This window comes from Lycorma delicatula, chromosome 11 (assembly GCF_047948215.1).
Source record: "Lycorma delicatula isolate Av1 chromosome 11, ASM4794821v1, whole genome shotgun sequence".
Lineage (NCBI taxonomy): Eukaryota > Metazoa > Arthropoda > Insecta > Hemiptera > Fulgoridae > Lycorma > Lycorma delicatula.
In genome coordinates this window covers 20,712,610-20,733,942 of record NC_134465.1, presented here as the reverse complement: position 1 = coordinate 20,733,942, position 21,333 = coordinate 20,712,610, and the positions used below count along the sequence as shown (strand labels likewise).

At 29.1% G+C, this 21,333-nt stretch overlaps 1 protein-coding gene across 1 annotated transcript in view; it reads left to right on the top strand.

Annotated features, from left to right (window-relative positions):
- Nucleotides 1-21,333, top strand: part of LOC142332477 (uncharacterized) — a 145,418-nt gene that overhangs the window by 111,761 nt on the left and 12,324 nt on the right. Inside the window, exons 12-15 of the mRNA XM_075378927.1 lie at nt 6,807-6,921; nt 10,443-10,686; nt 17,141-17,299; nt 18,245-18,329. Of these exons, the coding sequence (XP_075235042.1) occupies nt 6,807-6,921; nt 10,443-10,686; nt 17,141-17,299; nt 18,245-18,329 (603 nt within the window). The remainder of the gene's footprint in view (nt 1-6,806; nt 6,922-10,442; nt 10,687-17,140; nt 17,300-18,244; nt 18,330-21,333) is intronic.

Sequence of the window (21,333 nt, the reverse complement as noted above, 5' to 3'; positions counted from 1 at the left end):
ATCCTCTATCACTGTGTTAGCTGGGTTTGAAGTGAATGATTTAAATTAATCGAATAAAGAAAATTAAAAAAAAGAAAAACAGAATTAAATTGACGTTAAATAAAATGAAACTAAATAAATCTAAAAAAAATTATGTTTCATAATAACGGGCTTTCCGTGCTGAGGCTAAGTGGTGAGATGATGCGAGCACTCGTGCGATGCTAAACCAATCATTACCATCAACTGATGACAAACGGTCTGTGTTTCTGGGGTGCTGTTTTGGGAGGTGCAATGTAGTGCTCCTATAATATCTCTGCAAACAATGGTTCAATTTTCAAAATTCAAACGGGGTATTTGTTAGTAGGTTGAAGGATAATTTTTGCAAGCTTCAGGTAAGTAGATTAAGTATGCCGATTCTGTGACAAAGTCCCAGAATCGGCAATACTTCTGGGACAAGGTTAAAGGTCCCGTCGGTTCTAAGACAAGGTCAAAGGTCAAGGTAAAAAAAATTGCTGACGTCACCATAAAAATAGCGGGGGGAAAATGCTGACGTCATTGTTTGTTTGAAAGTTATATCAATGACAAGGCTAACGGCTTTATGTAAAAACCCGCCAAATTCTACCGGTTTTTATTGCATTATTACTGTTCTACTAGTGTATACTCTGTTATTCTTCTTCTGTTTAATTTTTCTCGTCGCCATTTTTATTATTTAAGGTAAGTAAACGTTATTTTTAATAACTTAATATAAAATAATATTTTGTCTTTATATATGTAATTGTAAAATTTCCAAAAATATAATTAATGTTAATATATATATATAGTACTAACACATTTAAAAATAATAGTGTGGTTTGTGTAATTCCGCCAATAATAATTATGGTTCTTAAACAAAATTTGTCTGTTTAATTCCAGTAAACAAAATTAATATCGATAAAGTGGTAAATGGATTCGTTTAATATATATATATATATATATATATATATATATATATATATATATATATATATATATTATAGCCGTAATACTTTAATACTTATGAATTGTACAGTAATGTTATATAAAACTGTTTTTTATTCTGTATTTTCAGTTACTTGTTGATTTTAAAAAACACACTATTTTATTTGATCGTTTAGGGTATAAAGTTCTACCAGAAATGATAACACTATTATTATTATTATTTAAGGTAAGTGAAACGAAATTTAAATAACTTAATATAAAATAATATTTTTATCTTTGTGTTAATATTATATATAGATAAAATAATTATTCATTGTAAAATAATAATAAAATTTTTGTCTTTGTGTTAATATTATTTATAAATAATATACTTATACATTTTAAAATAATTTCGACGTTTGATTAATTCCAGAATTAAGTAATAACTGCATATGTAATTGTAAAATTACCAAAATATATTAAATGTTAATAAATATGTTTAATTACAGTAATAATAATTATTCATCTTAAATAAAATTTTAATTCTAGCAATAAATGATAATTATGTATATTCATATATAAAGTTGTAAGTATTATGTTATAAGAAATAAAATGATGTTGCTTTTTCAGGTTTAGAAATAATCAAAACGGCTTGGTATTTTGAGATATATCTTTATATTCGGCAAAAATTTCATAAAGTAAGTACATTTTTACTTCTTGAATAAATTACTTAGGAGGAAATAAGATAATGGTTTCACGTGTATTGTAAATTATTTTCAGATGTCGCAAGAAATATTTCCTGATGAAGGTACCAACAACGACCTACATCTGCAGGAAATGTTTGAAAACCAATTATCTTCTCCTGCTCGTCCGCGAGCAAGGAGGTTAAGTTTTGGAAGTTCATTCAGACGGTTAGATTGGGCTTGTAGCGATTATGAAAGCAGCCCTCTTATTACGAATTCGTCATTGTCAGATGCAGTATCGTCCGGTGTCACCGCTTGTTGAACCAAATTAGATCGTTCCTTCATCATCGTCATCGTCGCTGGATCCTGTTTATCTGACACGAGTTACGACGCAAATTACCATCGATAGATTCTATACAGAGGCAATTATTATTTTAATTAATCTAGATTAAATTAGTTAAAATAAATCTTTACAACAAATAAAAAAAAGTTTTTTTTTGTTTTTCAGGTTGAGAAAAAAAGTGATGCTTATTCGATTATTAGTAAGAATTTTAATATCGATATAGTTTCTCTATTCGAGGAGTAAAACCAGAGATTAGCCAAAAAAGTCTGAGAAAAGCTTGAAAAAGCCTGAAAACCCCCTGTGTAGCAGGTTGCATACCTGCTCCTTGTACTTACGTTGACAAATTGTTATTTATATATATATTTTAAAAATAAAATATAAAGCTTTGTATACATTTTAAATACAATGTAAAACTATATATATATTTTTAAATAAAATGTAAAACTATGTGTTTATTTTTTAATAAAATGTAAAATTATGTAATAATTTAAAAAATATATATATATTTATTGTAAATATTAAATGTAGTTTGTGTTAAAACGATTTCTGTTATTTTCTTTTCCTAAAATTAAACATTGAATGAAAATATTTTAAATAAATATTTGATACTTGATGATGAATTAAGAATGTCTTGTCAATATTAGATTACAGTAAATTACGATTTAAGGGGAACGCACATGAATTCTGAAGCAAAAACAGTACCTTCATTACAAAAAATTTGCATGGAGAACAGTGTTGCGAGAGCATGGAAATAATATAATGACATCTGAATTTGGTTTTCCATATGATTATCATGAATTTATACGATTTTTCGCAGAAGCGACTACTCCATCGATCAGGTTTACATATTGGAAATCGAAAAAATCTAATTACAAGAAAAAAGGATAGAGGCACTGTTTCAAACATACTTGAAGAAATGAATAATAAAAATCAGTATGTTGTTTCAATAAAATAAAGTAATTATTTTAAAAATAAAATTGGAAGTTGTTCCAATATTGCAGGTTGCATATTTGTTTCTTCTATTTACTTTAATAAATTATTGTTTGGTATAAATTTTAAATATAATGCAAAATATGTATGAATTAAAAATAAAATATAAAACAATGTATATGTATATATTTTAAATAAAAAATGTAAAACTATATATATATATATTAAATGTAAATATTTATTGTAAATATTAAAAGCAGTTTGTGTTAAAACGATTTGTGTTGTTTTCTTTTCCAAAATTAAACATTGAATGAGGATTATCAGTTTTATGTATAAAAAGTTGAAGGTAAATAAATAAACACAGAACACACAGGTAATTGAATAATATTTATTCAAGGTAATTTGTTTTAAAATGATGACAATCTCTCATCTTATTCCGCGATTATATCTTTCTTAGTTTGTGGCATCGATTACAACTAAAAAAACATAAATCGCATTAAAAAATGAATTTCAAAAATTACCGTATAAAAATATACCATACCTATTATTTAGATATCGTATTAGTATTTGAATGTAATTTCTATACATCATCAGCGAAACCATTAATTAACTGAAACGGAAAATGAAATAAAACTATAATTTATTCGTTTTAAAACAAATAAAATTTATTAAACGAAAAAAATTAACTTTTTACAAACTTTTCATCCGCGTATTTTTAATGTAAACAAAACCTCTTCTCTACAGAACGAACACTTCTTATCTACTGCCAATATATGTAGGGCTAGCAGTTTTAGAGTAGACGAAAACTTTAATGTATTATTTTTACTATGATATAATGAGATGTAAATATAATAATAATAATATAGATTTATTATATATATATCTAGTCTGATGTCTGAAGCCGGAATAATGCCACTAGATTATAGAAGAGAGATCCCTTTGTTAAGATATGCAGCAAACGTATGGGCTTTCCCTGCTCATATAAATAATAAATTGTTTACGAATCATCCTATGGCTGCAGTATATGAACATCGTGCTACCTATTCCAGACCAACCGGAATTAGATACCACGAATTAAGAAGAAAATATGAAATTGCTATACCAGAGACACTAGCAATTTCTACTAGAGAAATACCGCCATGGCTCTTGCCAGCGGTAAATACAAGTTTGGATCTCTCTCAAGGAGAAATAAAAAAGAACCCAGCAGTGATCATCCAGCAGGAATTTTTAGCAACCGTCAGTAGTTACGCAGAACATATTAGAATTTATACTGACGGTTCTAAAACCGAACATGGTGTTGGATGCTCGATATATGTAAATGAAGAAGCCCACTTTTGGAGACTGCCAGATGTGGCCAGTGTCTACACGGCAGAACTCGCTGCAATTCAGCAAGCTCTTCGCTACACTGAACACTATTGCGAAGAGAGAGTGCTAATATGTTCCGATTCATTAAGTGCACTCGTCGCAATTCGGAACAAGAACATTAAGGATGTCCTAATTGCAAACATCCTGTCCATTTTATACGTACTAAAACAACGAGGACAGCGATGCGTATTTGTATGGACTGGAGGGCATGCTGGTATTACAGGTAATGAAATCGCAGACGAAGCTGCCAGAAAGGCAACAGTCTGCGATGACTTGGATGCATTTCCTGTAAGAGTGGCAGATGTTAAAAACCGTCTAACAAACATAGTAAGAAACAAGTGGAACGCTGAATGGAGGAGTTTAAATACAAAATTAAACTCAGTTAAAACTTCTCCTTACAAATGGAAAAGCGACTTTAAGTTGACTCGCCGTGAACAAGTAGCGGTGACCAGACTTAGAATCGGTCACACGCCATTAACAAATTTATATTTGTTAACCGGCGAAGTGAGACCAATGTGCGGTGTTTGTAATAAAACACTGACAATCAAGCATCTAATAGAAGAGTGTACCATATATGAGGACCTCAGAAAGAGGTTACGTCTTACAAATAATATTAGTGCTGATCTGGATAATGGAAATGAAGAAAATATAGTTGCATTTTTACACGCCAGTGGACTTCTTAAAAGTCTATAAAATGGAAGTTTAAATCTGTGGTAAAAGATACTCTAAGCGGTAGTTTTATATATACATATAAGGGAGTCTCGAAGCGTGGCACGTATAGTGACGGGAGGTAGCCCTCTTGCCTAGGCCATTTTGGCTCACCTGCATTCAAGAGCAGTGAGTCGGGGTGTGTCCGATGATGGCATGAGGGACCCTCAAGGGTGGATTGAGGGCGCGAGGCTATGGGTGTACCTCGTGCATGCCTATGGCCTGATGATATAAGAAGGATTCAACTGCCACGGCACCCTGGCACGACTGATATACTGCTCAACGGCGGTTCTGGTCGCCCCGAGGGTGCTTAAACAAACTATAAATGAGACGTCGTAGAAGAAAGAAAGAAAGATATGGTATTGATAAGTTTAATTTTAATTTTAATATCATGGTCTTTTGAGAACCTATCTCAAATTTTAATATTGGGGCCCTTTACACCAGTAAGTGTTTGTGATTGTCCTTGTCTTTTATGTTTTAATGTTTATCGTGAAGTTTGTGTTTTTAAATAAAATGGAAGGGCCCTTTACACCCTTACATATGACGATCCTGATGGAGATAATAATTTCTTTTAAAGAATGTGACGAGGGCTAATGACCTTAGCAGTCGATGCCCGTAAAAATTCAGTTAAAAAAAATAAAAAATAAATTGAATTAAAAAAACACCAATAAATCGAACTGAAAAAAGAAAACAAGGTTAGAAATAAAGGATTAAACATTGTCATGCAATGTTTAATTAAATAAAATAATGGGTGACTAATCAACTTTCAGACAGTTTTAATTGCATAGAAATTCTTATAATTGAGATGCTAATTGCCTGTTTTTTATTTTAAAATATACCAGTAGACCACCTCCTTGTGTTTAACCATCCACTCTGTTCTTGACAGAATAGACTTGCCTTGAAAGAATAGATTGTGGCATTTACTCGCTTAGGATACAAGAAAGAAATAATTGACCAACCTGCTGTTTTTTTGGTGATTCTGTTTCTTTAATTTACATGCTTAGGATTCTTCGATTTTGGAAAAACTGTTCTTTTATGATTTACTTTTCGACATTTTTATATATATTCAAGTTATACAAATTAAGAAAAATTGAATTTTAAACTACTTTCATTGAGTTTTTTATCATTTCAAATAGGTGTTCTTTCTTACTTTGTGCAAGACTGCTTTTTTTAGAATTTTTTTTGTTAAATTTGGATGTTTGATTAAAAAAAAATTGAATCAACTTTCATACTAACAAATTTTTTGGAATTTTGGTTTTGAGTTTCCTTCTGCGTTATAAATCTGGTACTTACAAGAACATTAGATGATTTAGCTTTTCATTTACATCAGAGATTGAAAATTGCATGTATGTTTATCAAAAAAGAGGGGTTTTACTTGCTTCATTCTATTAAAAAAATATAAAAAATATATATATAAAAAACAGTTCTATTTAATTCTAATATTCTTTTTTTTTGTAAAAATATGACTATATCTTGTTGTAAAGGTTTTTGTAACTCGGTTATTAATTTCTAAAACTTAGCCAGCATTTTCATTTTTTTTTTATTGAAATAATGAAATAACATTTATGTATACCATTTTCATTAAAATTCAGTACTTTAGATGGCTTTAAAATATAGGTATGATATAATCTGCTTAACAAACACAAATCTTGGATCAAATTCTAGCTTGTCATATAGAAAATCTTCATGAAAATGAATTGATATCATTGAATTAACCAGATGCAATTGGTTTTAAAACTTATTAACTTTCATTAATGTTCTATTTGAAAGGGACATTAAAATATTCATCTTACTATAATTCTTTAAAAATAACATTTATCATATCTATTTTGTGTATTTATGTATATATTTTTTTTATCCAGCATACCAATTATCTGACAGAGGTCATGATGTATGGCTTGGAAATTTTAGAGGAAACACATATTCCAGAGGTCATGTTTCTTTATTACCTGACAACGTTGCGTTTTGGAATTTCACGTAATTATCTATCTTATTCAATATATTATATAATATTATTAATTGGTTTACTTAGTTTGTAGCGTATGAAAATCCTGTTTCGTTTTTTAAGTTTCTTAGAAGTATACATATTTAGTATTGAGAAGGACCAAACTTCTTTTAAAAATAAACAATATTTTGTCATTATACAGATACAACAGTTACATTTTTCTGGTATATAAACCACAGATACATTTGGTAATGTCATACTTTAAGGGTGTGCAAATAGACTTGAGTTTAGTCAGTACATCTTGGCTGTTAACTTTTTGAGGGGTTTGGACATCAAACGTGGAAATTAAGCCGAATAGAGCATGCCTCAAACAGTACTCTCATCTGCTGTAAACTGTTCACCTTCGATCCAACTTAATTTCATTCTTTTTAGTTGTGTTTTTCTAAACTACCTTATTAAATAGAGGAAATGACTGCCATAATAGAAGCTTATTTGTGTTCTGAATCCTTTCAAGAAGTGTATCTAACATTCACAGAAAATTTCAAAGAATATATTTTTGAAGTCAGTTCAAAACTGATTAAAAGAAGTACATCGCTTGTAAATATACTTGCTATAAAATAAATAGTTAATTAATGTATTTATGAAAGAAAAATATTTTTGTCATTTAAAATGAACAAGTTTATAAAAAGATTTCAAGTAATTTTAAATAAATGATAAATTTGATTCCAGTACAATATGTAAAATAAAATTTAATGAATGTATAAATTTATATTGGAAAAAAAGATATGTATCATTCAAGTATAGATTGTCTTAACATTTTATTAAAATATCAGAACACCTCTTTCGTGAAAAAAAGAAAATATTAGAATTAACCTGAAAAATTGAGATATTTTGAATTCATAGAATTTTTTAGATAATTTAGAAGTAAATGTTGATAAAAGAAATAAATATTTTTTCAAAAAGTATTATTAAATAATACAAATTAAACCACTAGACATATTTCTCATAATAAATTGTATAATAGGTAAGATTATGCAAATAGGTAAGATTATTGGCAGTTCATTCTGGACCAAATAGTTGTCTACAGTTTTATTTATATTTTTAATTATAATGCAAGTACTTATTTTATTTATTTAAAAAAATTATATTTTAAGACTAATAAAGTATTTCAAATTTTACCTAAAGATGGTTCACTTGGTTGCCTTGACTGTCATGATTGAGCATTTATACAGTCATTGAGAATGACTGTTTAAAAATTTTTCATTATCTATCTTGCTTAACATAATATGAGTTCTGTTCAGAAAATAACCGAACATTTTTAATTACATGCCAATGTAATTGTGTTCTGCATATCCTCCTCTATAACTGCACATCTTGAATTGTTGATATCTTGTTTAGTTTTCGTGTTATTATTATTCGAGTGCAATGTGTTTTAAGTATTAGTAGCAATTTTTGTAATGTGTGATTTTCAGGAGCAACGATGCATCGTAAAATTTTGCGTGAAATTGTGGAAAAATTTCACAGAAATATTTCAACTTTTGAAACAAGCTTACAAAGATGATGCTCTGGATCATGTGCAATGGTTTCAACTATTTAAAAGTGGTCGTCAGTCGATTGAAGATGACCTTCGACCAGGAAGGCCTTCGAATGATGACCTTCATTCAGAAAATCAGTGATCTGGTGCATGAAAATCGCCAATCAACTTAGAGAACTTGCAGAAGAGGTTAGTGTTTTTGATTGGATCATACCGTGACATTTTGCAGCAAAATTTGTTCCTCGTTTGATGACCGAACAGCAGAAAGAAAATCAAGCGGACATTTGTCGGCAACTTCTTAAGCAAGCCAATGACGATGAAATATTGATGCAGAGGATCATAATGGGAGATGAAAGCGAGGATTATGGGTTCAACATCAAGAAAAAAGTTCAATCATCACAATGGATTGGCAAAGGATCTCCATGCCTCAAAAAAGTATGTCAGTCTTGATCTAATGTCAAAGTAATGCTCTCTGTTTTTTTCAATTTTAATGGAATTGTGCATTTTGAATTCTTGCCTCAAGGTGAAACAGTGAAATGTGCATACTATTAAGGTGTTTTACAATGGTTACATGAAAAAATCTGCAATAAGAGACCAGAGATGTGGCGAGACAACTCACAGTTCCTTCACCATAACAATGCGCCTGCACACTCGGCTTTGTCAATTCGACAGTTTTGTGCCAAAAATCAGATGACTGTCCTCCCTCAGCCTCCCTACTCGCTAATCCGTGGGATTTTTTTTACTTATTTTCAAAATTAAAATCAGTGATGAAAGGATGTTGTTTTGAGACTATTGATAACATTAAAGCATTTTAATTCATCTTGCTTAAAGACCACTTCAAATGAAAATATCCAGAACTGCTTTGCAGAGTGGAAGCACCACTAGGAAAAGTGTGTGAGTAGAGGATGGGAGTACTTTGAAGGGGACAAGGACCAAAATAATGTGTAAAATTATTAATAAAGATTAAAAAAATAAAGTTCGGTATTTTCTGAACAGAACTCGTGATTGAAAATTTATAGATTTTGGAATGATCATCCATGATGTTTTACGCCTAAGTTGAAGTTTGTATGCGGATGATTATAATCTCTTTATATAATGTCATATACAGTGGATTTAGGAATACCAGCCTTTAAACTGTGATCTTCAAGGTGGAGTGGTAGCTTCTCTGCCTTTCTGAAGACATTCTGGGTTTGAATCCTGGTCAGGCATGACATTTTTCATATGCTACAAAATTTCCCATTTCCATATTCCAAAGTACAAGCTTCGAGTTTCTGTGATGAATTAATTCAAGCCAGAAAAAAACCTACAATGGAGGATTGTTGCTTGTTGGGCTTCGAATCCGAGATTGTCAAATATGAGAAAAAAAGTACTATGCTAATAGTTACTGAGGGTCAAGATCATCCTTTTTGTTACACACTCCTTTTTGTAATCCTTGATTCCTTTCCTTCTTCATTATTTTTGGTATTGTGGGTGCAAAGAACTTCTTCAATATTGTTTGTCTTCCTAAAGATTTGTCCTTTCATGTTAACATTGGTAAGAATGAAATCAACTTTTCAGGCTAACATTATATATATTCGTTAGGTTACATTAAATTACAAAGAAAATTTAAAGAAATAAATTTATGCATAAAGTTTAATTTTTTTATATTTACTTACAGTGGTCTATTACTCTCTTAATGAGGACTTTTTTTAAATTTGTTTATTCATTAAAAAATTTATTTTTTTAAATAACATTAACGTTTGATAATCTGAGCTGGATGAGATGGGATTAAATGTTACATTAAAAAATCCATTAAGTATTATTTGTAAATTTCTACAGCTTTATTTGTCTTTAAAACCTGCTTTATCCAGGTTTCTCTTTGATTAGACAGAAGAAATTTGATCGGACTCTTTATCCACAATTGCCTTTTCTACTGTTAACCTCCAAAAGATTGTAAGCAACATGATGTAGTCATCCATCCAAAGCGATATAGGTTTTTTAAAAAAAATGTTAAATTATAATTGTATACTTTTTAAACAGGTTTCATGAAATGGGAATATATGATTTATCAAGAGCAATTGATTACATTTTAGAAGTGACTGAACATGAAAAATTATTCTACATCGGGCATAGTATGGGTACAACTACATTTATGGTGCTTTGCTCATCTAAACCGCAGTATAATGATAAAATAATCTTAATGATTGGTTTGGCTCCAGTTGCATTCTTAACTCATACCAAATCACCGATTCGGTATTTTTCACCTTATTCAAAGGAAATTGAGGTAATATTTTTGTACTTTACTTCTCTCTCATTTTCTGAATAAAAAATTTATATAAAATAATCTGATTTACTGTGTATTCCTCAGGATGCCAGACTGGATTCTAAAAGTGAAGCTTCAATCAAACATATAGAAAAATAGCTGCTATTTTTTCTGTTACTTTCATTCTCTGAAATATTTGTTTAAAGTACATATCTAATGAGTAAACACAAAAATTATCCTGCGAGATATTAGAAAGATCTCGCATTTAAAATTTCAAAACATTTTTTGTGAAAGTAGTTCAAAATAATTCTATGTTTTTAATCTTAATTGCTACAATTTGTCACTAAAATGCATCCTCCTCTGTAAAGTCATAAAATACAATTTTGTCAAAAGAAGTCTGGAATCTCCAAACACTACTTCTAAATGAAAGTGAAAAATTGTTTCAAATAATATTTAATCTTTGTGCTATGAAAATATATTTTTAAAGTCCTTTTGATGTAAAAAAAAAAAAAAAAATGCATTTCCAAATAGAGAACAGATTTAATCTTTTGTCCTACTGGTTTATTTTTGTTTTTTCATAAAATTCATCCTTAGCCAACAAATCCCAAAAATCTACCTGTACACTAAAAAAAGTCGGTTGACTGCTAAACAATTCAAATGAAGATAGTTCAAATTTCAAACAGTGTATGTAGTAGGTTAGTGGCAGGAAGCCAACTAACCTAAGGAAAAAATACAGGAAAAATAGAGCAAAAAGAAGAGAATCAGTATGTTTAATTTACTATACATCCTAATTCATTATAATTTGTCTTTAACATTACTTATACAAACAAGGCATCTTTTCGATTTTTTTTTTTTATTTTTTGATAAATAATTATAATTGATTTTGATTAATTTATTTCTATTCAGTAAACTTTTATTTAATATTTTCCTGTTATAAATTACTTTTTGCAGTTAAAATACAAGTTTTTCACGCTCCAATTATATTTCATATTTCTTTTCTATTACATAAGAAAGATATTACATATCTTTGTGCCAGTTCAAGCTTTCCTAAATAAATTATTGTTTCTAGGAAAAATAAGGGGACATTAAAAAATGGCTCAGTGAAAGGGGCTTGGTAGAATTAACTTTGAAAAATATTAAAGAGGTTATATTAGATTCACAGTAAAGGATTAGTGAAGGAGGATTTGCTAGAGCTCTGGTGTAAAATCCCAAGAAAGAAGTTGAAAAGGAAGCCCTCTCTCAAACAACTCTTTTAATAAAAAAAAAGGCAAGTCTGTGTCTTTTCTCCCCATTCATGAAGCATTGCATAATGTGACAAAATAAGATTCCAGTGAAAAACAGAACTATTTAAGTAGAAAGGTCAGATAAGATATACTGTAGTATAAATGAATTATATATATAAAAAATATATAAATATAAATATATATGAATAAATTTTTTTTAAATTAATTTTTTGAATTCTATTTTCTGCTGTAAACATATACTAGTTAAGTTAATAATGATAAAAATCTAATAGTATTATGGACTTTGGTTAAATTAACTGTTTTTTAATGTTAACCAATTAATACAGTAATTAGATTATAAAAGAACCTACCTTATTAAATTGACGTGTTTTCTTATTTCGAAACTGATTTATTGATTTAATTTAGCGTTCTGGAAAACTATTGTTTATCTAATTTGGTTTTTTACGAAAGTGTCCCTGAACTGAAATGAGAGTATTGTTTTTCGTTTTTCATTCGTTACATTTTCCTTATAAAACATTAATAGGCATTGTTGTATGCGTACATCAGTGTATATATATATTTTTCAGTAACATTTTTATATTTTAAACTCTAATTTAAAATAATTTCAGGTTCTCTGACATCCTGATATATTAATGCTTTATCATTAATATTAAGCACCTTTACATCGATTCAGTTTGTTTTTATTTAATTTCTGTTCACATTGTACAAAATGATGTCTGTGAGCATATCCAGTTCATTGGATAACTAATGTGGTATGTTTGTATGTAAACTTAAAAAAGGGTTCATAAGGTTAATAACCTTATGATCAATTTTTTTTTTAAATAGTCAATATAATATTAAATGTATAATCATTATATAATTATTTATATATATATATTTTTTTAATTCAAATAATTCATTAACATATTGACTACTGTGCTAATAAAATTTAATATTAAATGAAATATAAACCACCAAAACACAGTAAATAGATAAATTAAACTTCCATATTACAAGAGTGGTTTAGAAAGTAATCTCCATTTGGCTATAAATAAAAATCCTGCATAGATAAAGGTATTTTATTATATACAACTTAAAACTACAGCTTTTAACTATTTTTCAACATAGTTGCCATTTAAATTCAAGCATTTGTCAAAATGCTTCACTAATTACCTTCTTATATCTCATAAAATTCAGTCGCCTGGGTACCTAGCCAACCTATCACAGCATTTTGAAGTTCGTCATCATTATCATCGAAGTGCTGCATCGCAAGCCATTTCTTCATGTGAGTGGAGAGAAAAATCACTTGGTGCCAAGTCTGGGCGGTAAGGTGGATGATCAAAAATGTCCCGATGAAATTAATTCAGAAGTTTTTGAGTTCTTTGAGCGCTATGAGGATGAGCGTTGTCATGCAAAAAAACAACACCGGGTGACAGTATACTGCGATGTTTGTTGTGATTGGCTCGCCTAAGCTTCTTCAAAGTTTCACAGTAGACTGCTTGCGTCTCAGCACTTTAATAACAAGACAAACTTCAAATGCTGTGAAACGTTGGCTAGGTATGCAGGTGGCTGAATTTTATGAAGTAAATTAGCGAAAAGCTATGTCAAATGCTTGAATTTAAATGGCAACTATGTTGAAAAATATTTAAAGGCTGTAGTTTTAAGTTGTATATATAAAGATTTTTATCTACGCGGGTTTTTTATTTATAGCCAGACGGAAGTAACTTTCCAATTTGCCCTCGCAATTCTAATCACTCATAGCCACAAAAAATTAATACGTATAAAAACATGATATTTAGAGCTATACATTATAAAAACACAATAAAAATAAATGCAGAAAAGGAATAGATGAAATAAAACAAATATAAATTATATAATTATATTAAAATACAACAGTAGGAAAACAGTACAAAGATTAATAATATTGTTTATCTAAAATATAATTACACAATTAAAATAATAGAAAAAATTACTAACATGTATGATAAAAATAAATATAAAAAAGCAAATGCATAAACCAAATAATCACATTATGAAATATTAAAAAAATAACAGTAATACAAATAGTAGATAGGAATTAAGAGAAAAATTAAGTGCAAAAAATATAAAAGTATTTATATTAGTAAAACCAACAAATCATTTAAAAAAGATTTACAGAACATTACACAGCATAAAAAAAGAAAAAAAAGAAGAGGTTTATCTAATATATCTGATCATATATTAGAATATAAACATAGTATTAATAACTGTAAAAGTAATCTGGAGATCTTATAAATAGTAATGATAAAAAAATGAATGTACTCTAAAAGTATTACATTTATAAATATAAACAAAAATATAAAATGATGAACCATTAAATTACATTCAAAGATGATGATTTTATTATTAACATAATAAAATTAGTCAAATAGCTGGCAATAATGACAAATAAAACAAAGGAAAATACTACATTGCAAAGATTTAATCATTCCAGTATTTGACAGCAAAATTTGCATATACATTCTAAATACTTCAAAATTTCAGAACAAAGAACAATCTAAAATAAAAAATAAAGAAATTATAATGTAATTATAGAATTCGATACAAACTGAAGATGCAGGATGCTGTGAAAATCAATTCTTGGGAATTAATATGGTAAGATTAACTTATCTAATTACTGTGTTTTGATGGTTTATATTTGAAGATACATCATATATATCACATATATTTGAAGATATATATACACAGGTGATATTTAAGTATAGAAACAATTTCTACTGCATATCAGAGAGATATTTGGAGGCAGAAAAAAATGGGGTTCTATATGTTTAAAAAATCTGCATTATGGTGGATTTTTAATTTTCCTCTGTCTGGGATCTGTCATATTGAATTAAACTTAATTTTTTTTAAATAGGATGGTGACACATGATTTTGATTTAAATTTTACAATTGAAACAATGGTGAAACCCATTTTTCTGTTAATGGCTTCGTTATCAAGTTATACATATGCATTCAGAGCAACAATAGGAAAAACATGTTAACAATAAAACTATGTAAAATGTGCTGCATGAATAATCTTATTGCATTTTACATTCATAATGCATACAATAATAAACTTTAGACAGTGCTATAATATTGATAATAATAAACATTAACTAATAATTAATAACAAAAAATTAAACGCCTATATCAACTGATATTATTTTATATATAAAAATTAACTTCTGATGTTAATATCAGCTGATATTTGTTACTTATCATAAATGAACAAGGCAGCTGGAAATAACTACTTAAAAAATTATTACAAATTTAGTTGAATAAATCAGCTGTTAATTTACAACAGTGCAGTTTGTATTAGATTGAAATGCGACTTATTAAATCCTCATTTCACCTTTTTGCTTTCAACATAATTGCAATGATGAAATTTGATAGTGCTTGTAAAAATTAAGCTGTAGGCCTAGCGGTTCAATTTGTTTTTGTTGTAGAAAGTTTCATTATTAGTTTCTTCATTCGTTTATTTAGTTTTATTAAGTATTAAATCTTCAAATAACAATGACTTCTTTAAGTGAAACAGAAAAAAATATCTCTTTTGATGATGTACTGGTACGATGATAGAAATCGACCTTTACAAGAGGTGTGTGATTTATTTAATAATGGATTTTCAAACAGAGAACCGATAAGTAAATCGACTGTGATCAAGACAGTACAGCGATTTGAAGAAACCAGTACTGTAAAGAATCATCCTTGGACTGGTAGACCAAGAACTTTCACAACTGATGCAAAGTCATTAGATGTATTGTTGACCTTTAAAGACCCTTATTTATCGATTCGGAAAGCTGTTGTCCAACATAATATCTGTTATTTTTCAGTTAAAAAATTCATGAAACAAATAAATTTCACCCTTATAAGCTACACTTGGTGCAAGAACTTTTAGAAAATGATTTTTACCACTAAGTTAAGTATGCGATATAAATAAAAAATTAGACGTAGATGCAAATTTTTCTAATTCAATAATATTTACTGATGAAGTGACTTTTATGTTAAATAGCCATGAGAATAAGCAAGACTGTTGATATTGGAGTGATAATAATTCCAGATGAATGTTGGAAGCTCATATACAGCACCCTCAGAAAGTGAACGTCTGGGTGGGAATTGATGAGTCATTATATTATTGGGCTTTTTATTTTAGATGACAATCTTACAGGAGATGATTACTGCAACTTGTTAACCGATAGGATTTTACCAAATATCTTGAAATTGCTGTACAAAAATTAAATAATGTATGGTTTCAGCAAGATGGGACATTTCCTTGTTATTGTCTGGATAACAAATCGCTGGATAGGTCATAGAGGAGCCATAAAATGGCCAGCTAGGTCCCCAGACCTGTCATTACTTTTTTGGGACATTTGAAATCTGCTTTTTTGAATGATTTTTTTGGGGGGTACCTGAATTATAATGGTTACAAAACAAAACCCGTTGATATTGATGAATGAAAAGAAGAGTAATTGATGAATTTGCTCGTGCTTCGCCAGATATGAGATAACAAGTTATAAACATTTATTACTTGAGGTTAGCACATTGCCAAGCTGTAGAGGGGAAGCATTTTGAACATTTATTGTTGAATGGTATACTTTCAAAATTTATTTCATTAGTAGTTTACGACTGAAAACATTTTTTTTTAATTTTAAAATAAATATTGTAATATTTAAAGTAAATAATATTAGTTGATATAGCCGTTTAATTTGTTGTGGTGTTAATTATTAGTTAAAGTTTATTTTTATCAATATTATAGCGCTGTTTAAAGATTATTATTGTATGCATTATGAATGTAAAATGCAATAAAATTGTTCGTGCAGCGCATTTTACCTAGGCTTATTGTTAACACAATTTTTCTGTCATTGCAACTCTGAATGCTTATAACTCAATAACAAAGGCATTAAAAGAAAAACAGGTTTCGTCATTGTTTTTCTTGTAAAATTTTAAATCAAAATCATGTGTCGTATGTCTACCTTCCTATTTAAAAGATTAAGTTTGATTCAATATGGCAGACAAAAATGCAAAATCTACCATAATGCCGATTTTTTTTTTTTTACTTTGTAAACCCCTATTTCTTTCTGCCTATAAATACCAGTATACATATTGTTCATTGTATTTTTTTTGTAGAAGAGTAAAGCACATCATATTTTTTTTAATAAAGTTTGTTTTATATTATAAAAAAAAATGTTACAATTATTAAAAAAAATGTATTAAATTTTTTGTTTATATGAGTACAGTTATTTTCCAAATGGTTTGGCGATGGTGAATTTTTACCCAGAAATGCAGTTATTAATTTTATTTTAAAATATGGTTGCGAATTATATTCATTTGAGAAGAAAATATGTGAAAATATTCTGTTTCTAATTGCTGGCTTCGATAAAGAGCAGTTTAATACTGTAAGTATAATATCATTTTACTGTTACTATTATTTTTATCTGCATTGGTTGCTTATAGGAGTGGTTGGATGTTTTTTTAAATCAGAGACTGCTTTTTTGCTCTTTAGTAACTTTTAAACAAAATTGCTTTTAAATGTCTGAAATTGGGTAATGTTTTTGAATTAGTTTTTACATGATTGATTTTTGATGCGAGATTATTATACAAATATTGCATCCAGCCATGCCAACGCAAGCATTCTTCCATGTGTGTGCAACACATATGTATCAAAATTATTTATTGGGTAAAGCTTTTATTTTAACATTATAATTATTTCTTGTTACAATATTGGTTATTATATTGAAATGTTATTATATAACATTTATAACACTTATTCAAAATGTGTAAGTGACCTTTTTAGGTATATTTCATAAGAAAGTTACCTATTGTAATTGGTACAATGATTTGACTTCCAGAAAATTTTGACATATCTTATCATTTCACATCTCCCAGACCCCAAAACCACCGTCAGCTCAAATGTTTATGTGTGCATTTCCGTAATTTTGCGTAATCACTTTCAAATTAATACATAAAATATAACGACCCAAAATCTTGGTCGAGTTCTTTGAAAAATTAATATGATCATATATAGAAATATTTGAGCCAAATTTAAAGAAAATCTTGAGTTATAAGGCCAAAAGCAGTGCCACACACACACATATATACGTACATTTTTTTTTGGTAGTTGGACCATAAAACATAAAGATTTGGAAAAAACTTGATACCTTTTTTTTGACATTATCACCATACTTTCCCCTTTAATGTAGATATTCTAGATATATTTGCTGGGAAAATAATATTATATTTTTTAGTTGACATGGGTTGTTCTCATCCAGTTTTTTTTGTTAATGATGAATGATTAAAAAATATATAAGGCTATATTAATTTCATATTGTATTTTATTTCAGTCATTAATTCCAGTTATTTTTGGTCATACTCCAGCTGGTACTTCAACTAAGACCTTAGCACACTATGCTCAGGAAATAATGTCAGGTATTTTGTTTTTCTTTTTCTTAGTTTATTTATATAATTAGATTTTATTCATATAATTAATTCTATCAAAATTTTAATAATGAAATTACGATCATATGACTTTTATTTCTTATGTTATAGTGTTGGGAAAATGACCAATTTTTCAATTATTATGAACAAGTGATAAGTGTAAGTTTTCACTAAGTTATGTTTTAGTTGTTTTGTTTGAAGGTCACATGTGCAAAGAAAATATTATCTGATTATGTAATATTATAATCACAGTCATTTTTCGCTCCAGATATGCAAGAAATCTTAAAATTCTATCTTATAAATCTGTAGTTTGGTCTGGATCCAAAACTAATCAAAATGATCAGCCTAACTTTAAAAAACTCAATATTAAAGGTTAAATTCAGAGGAGATATATCAGATGCATTTGAAGTAAAAATGGGATTGAGACAGGGAGATGGCTTATCCCCATTATTATTTAACTGCGCACTAGAATATATAATTAGAAAATGGAGAAAATAAAATCAGGAAAGTATAAAAATTGGAACAAAAATTAAAGTAAACTGCCTGGGTTTTGCAGACGATCTGGCCCTCCTCTCAAACAACATAAAAGAAGCTAGTACCCAAATAGAAACACTAGAACAACTTGCTGTAAAAGTAGGTTTGAAAATATCATACGAAAAAACTAAAATTATGGTCAGGGATCCACTATGCATTAATCATGTAAACGGAAACAAAGTGGAACTAGTGGGAAAATTTAAATACCTAGGAGATACCATAACACATAACATCAATGAGAAAATAAACTGGCAAGAAAGAACTGAGAAACTTAAAAAATCATTAATAACTACCCAAAACATATACAATAAAAAATGCCTATCGACAAAAACTAAAAAAAGACATTACCAAACAGTAATTCTTCCAGTCAATAAGCCAGCGAGACTATCTACGGACCATTCAAAATTGGAGAAGTAGAAATGATTAAAAACATAGAAAGGAAGATAGTCAGAAAATGCATAAACAAGAAAAACATAGTAGAAGGACAGTAGAGGATAATCCCAAATGAAGAAGTATATAAATAATAACCCCGCTAACAAATTTCTTCAGGACAAAAAGAATTTCGTTCTTGAGGCACCTACTTAGAGCAGAAAACACCAGAATTGCAAACCAAATAATTAACTTTTACTGGGAAAGAACAACAAAACCGAAATGGATAAAGGAAGTTCGAAAAGATATGGAAGAGTTGAGCATCTCCAAACAAGATCTAATTACAAAATCTGGAAAATACGACAAACTAATTAAAACTAATATAACATTTGAACCTAAAATCAAAAAGAAATCCAACAGGGTGTATTCAGATGAGAACAGGCACCAAAGATCAGAACGCCTCAAAAAGATGTGGGCAAAAAGAAAAGAAGCAAGAATAAAACAACTCACACGATTTGAAAATAAGAAGAATCGATTACAAAATGAACTGCCCCAGAAATTGAACTAAAGTGATCCTATGAGATCGTAAAAGGACAAAAAAAATAATCTGTAGTTTCCTAGTCATTAATGAACAAATTCAAATCATTTTAGTTTACAAGGTGTTGCTAAAATAAAACTGGATTAATGCTATAAAAACCTTTATTTTTTATTCTTCACAATTTTAACATTATCCTCTTCAATACACTCTCCTCCTCTACTCCTCTATACCTACACTGCCCCATGCAAATTTTCCATTGGTCATAGCAGTGTTTGAAGTCATTTTCAGAAAGCATGTTGTTCCATGATCTTTCACAATTTCAACTCTCTCAAATATTGTTCCTTTCAGTGCTGATTTCACCTTGGGGAAAAGAACAATCACATGGAGCAAGGTTCGGTGAATAGGGTAGATGTTCCAACACAGGGATGCCATGCTTGGCCAAAAATGACTTGACAGACAAGATTTCTTTTGTTCAAATGTGAGATTCTTTGGCACTACTTTTGAACACACTTTTCTCATGTTAAAAGTTTTGTGCAAAATCTATCGAACAGATTCTTTGTCAGTTTTTATGGTTTCAGCAACTGCGCGAATACTCAACCAATGATCCTTTCAGATTAAAAAACTGATTTTTTCAATGTTTTCATTAATTTTTGACAAGGTAGGTCATCTTGGATGAAGACCATCTTCAATCTCTTCTCGTCCCTCTTTGAACCACTCAAAACCCTGAGTGCATGATGAACATTCAACACTGTATACTTTTTTTTAACAAAGAATGAGTTTCTGCAGTGGATTTTGTGAGTTTCACAAGAAATTTCACATTAAAACTCTTTTAAAACAATTAACATTTTTCCGGCAGATTGCAGATGCAAGGTCTGATATGAAGGCCTCGGCCTGGCTAAGAGGTCTGCAGTTGACTTGATGGCAGGAATGAAGAGAGGGGATCTCATGTGATTTGGTCATGTGCTGTTTGTCTGTAGATTGATCAGTCTAGTTTTTTAGCCGCACCTTCTATTTGTTGTGGTCAATAGTGAAATTTATTCATATATTATAGATTTTTATCAGATTTCCTTAAGTAATAAAGTATGTACATTATTGTTTAGATCAGCTGTAATCTGACCACTTATGCATGCTTAAGAAGTAATTATCAGGTCTATATTTCTTTACAATGTCTGTCGCATTCCAAAAACTTAAGTCAAGCAATAAAATTATATTCATATTTTCACTCGGTTATTAAATAACTCATTACTCACAAAATCAACAAAATTCACAGTAAATTTCTGTCTATCCAAATTTCCTTAACTATTTGATTTGTATTTTGAAAATGATTTAATTTTAGAATCATAATTTTTACAATATTGTGCTAAATTTTATCAATAAGAATGTAATGTCCCCTAAAAAATGGGAACCTTTGAACTGCTGCTGTGCATCTTCCAAACTATTGTCGATTTTGTAAAACATATTTACGGTGAAAGCATGCTGTTGACCATTCACTGCTCCATAATGACTTGAGTGGAAAGGTTGCCTCTGAAAAAATTGCAACCACTAGTATATGGC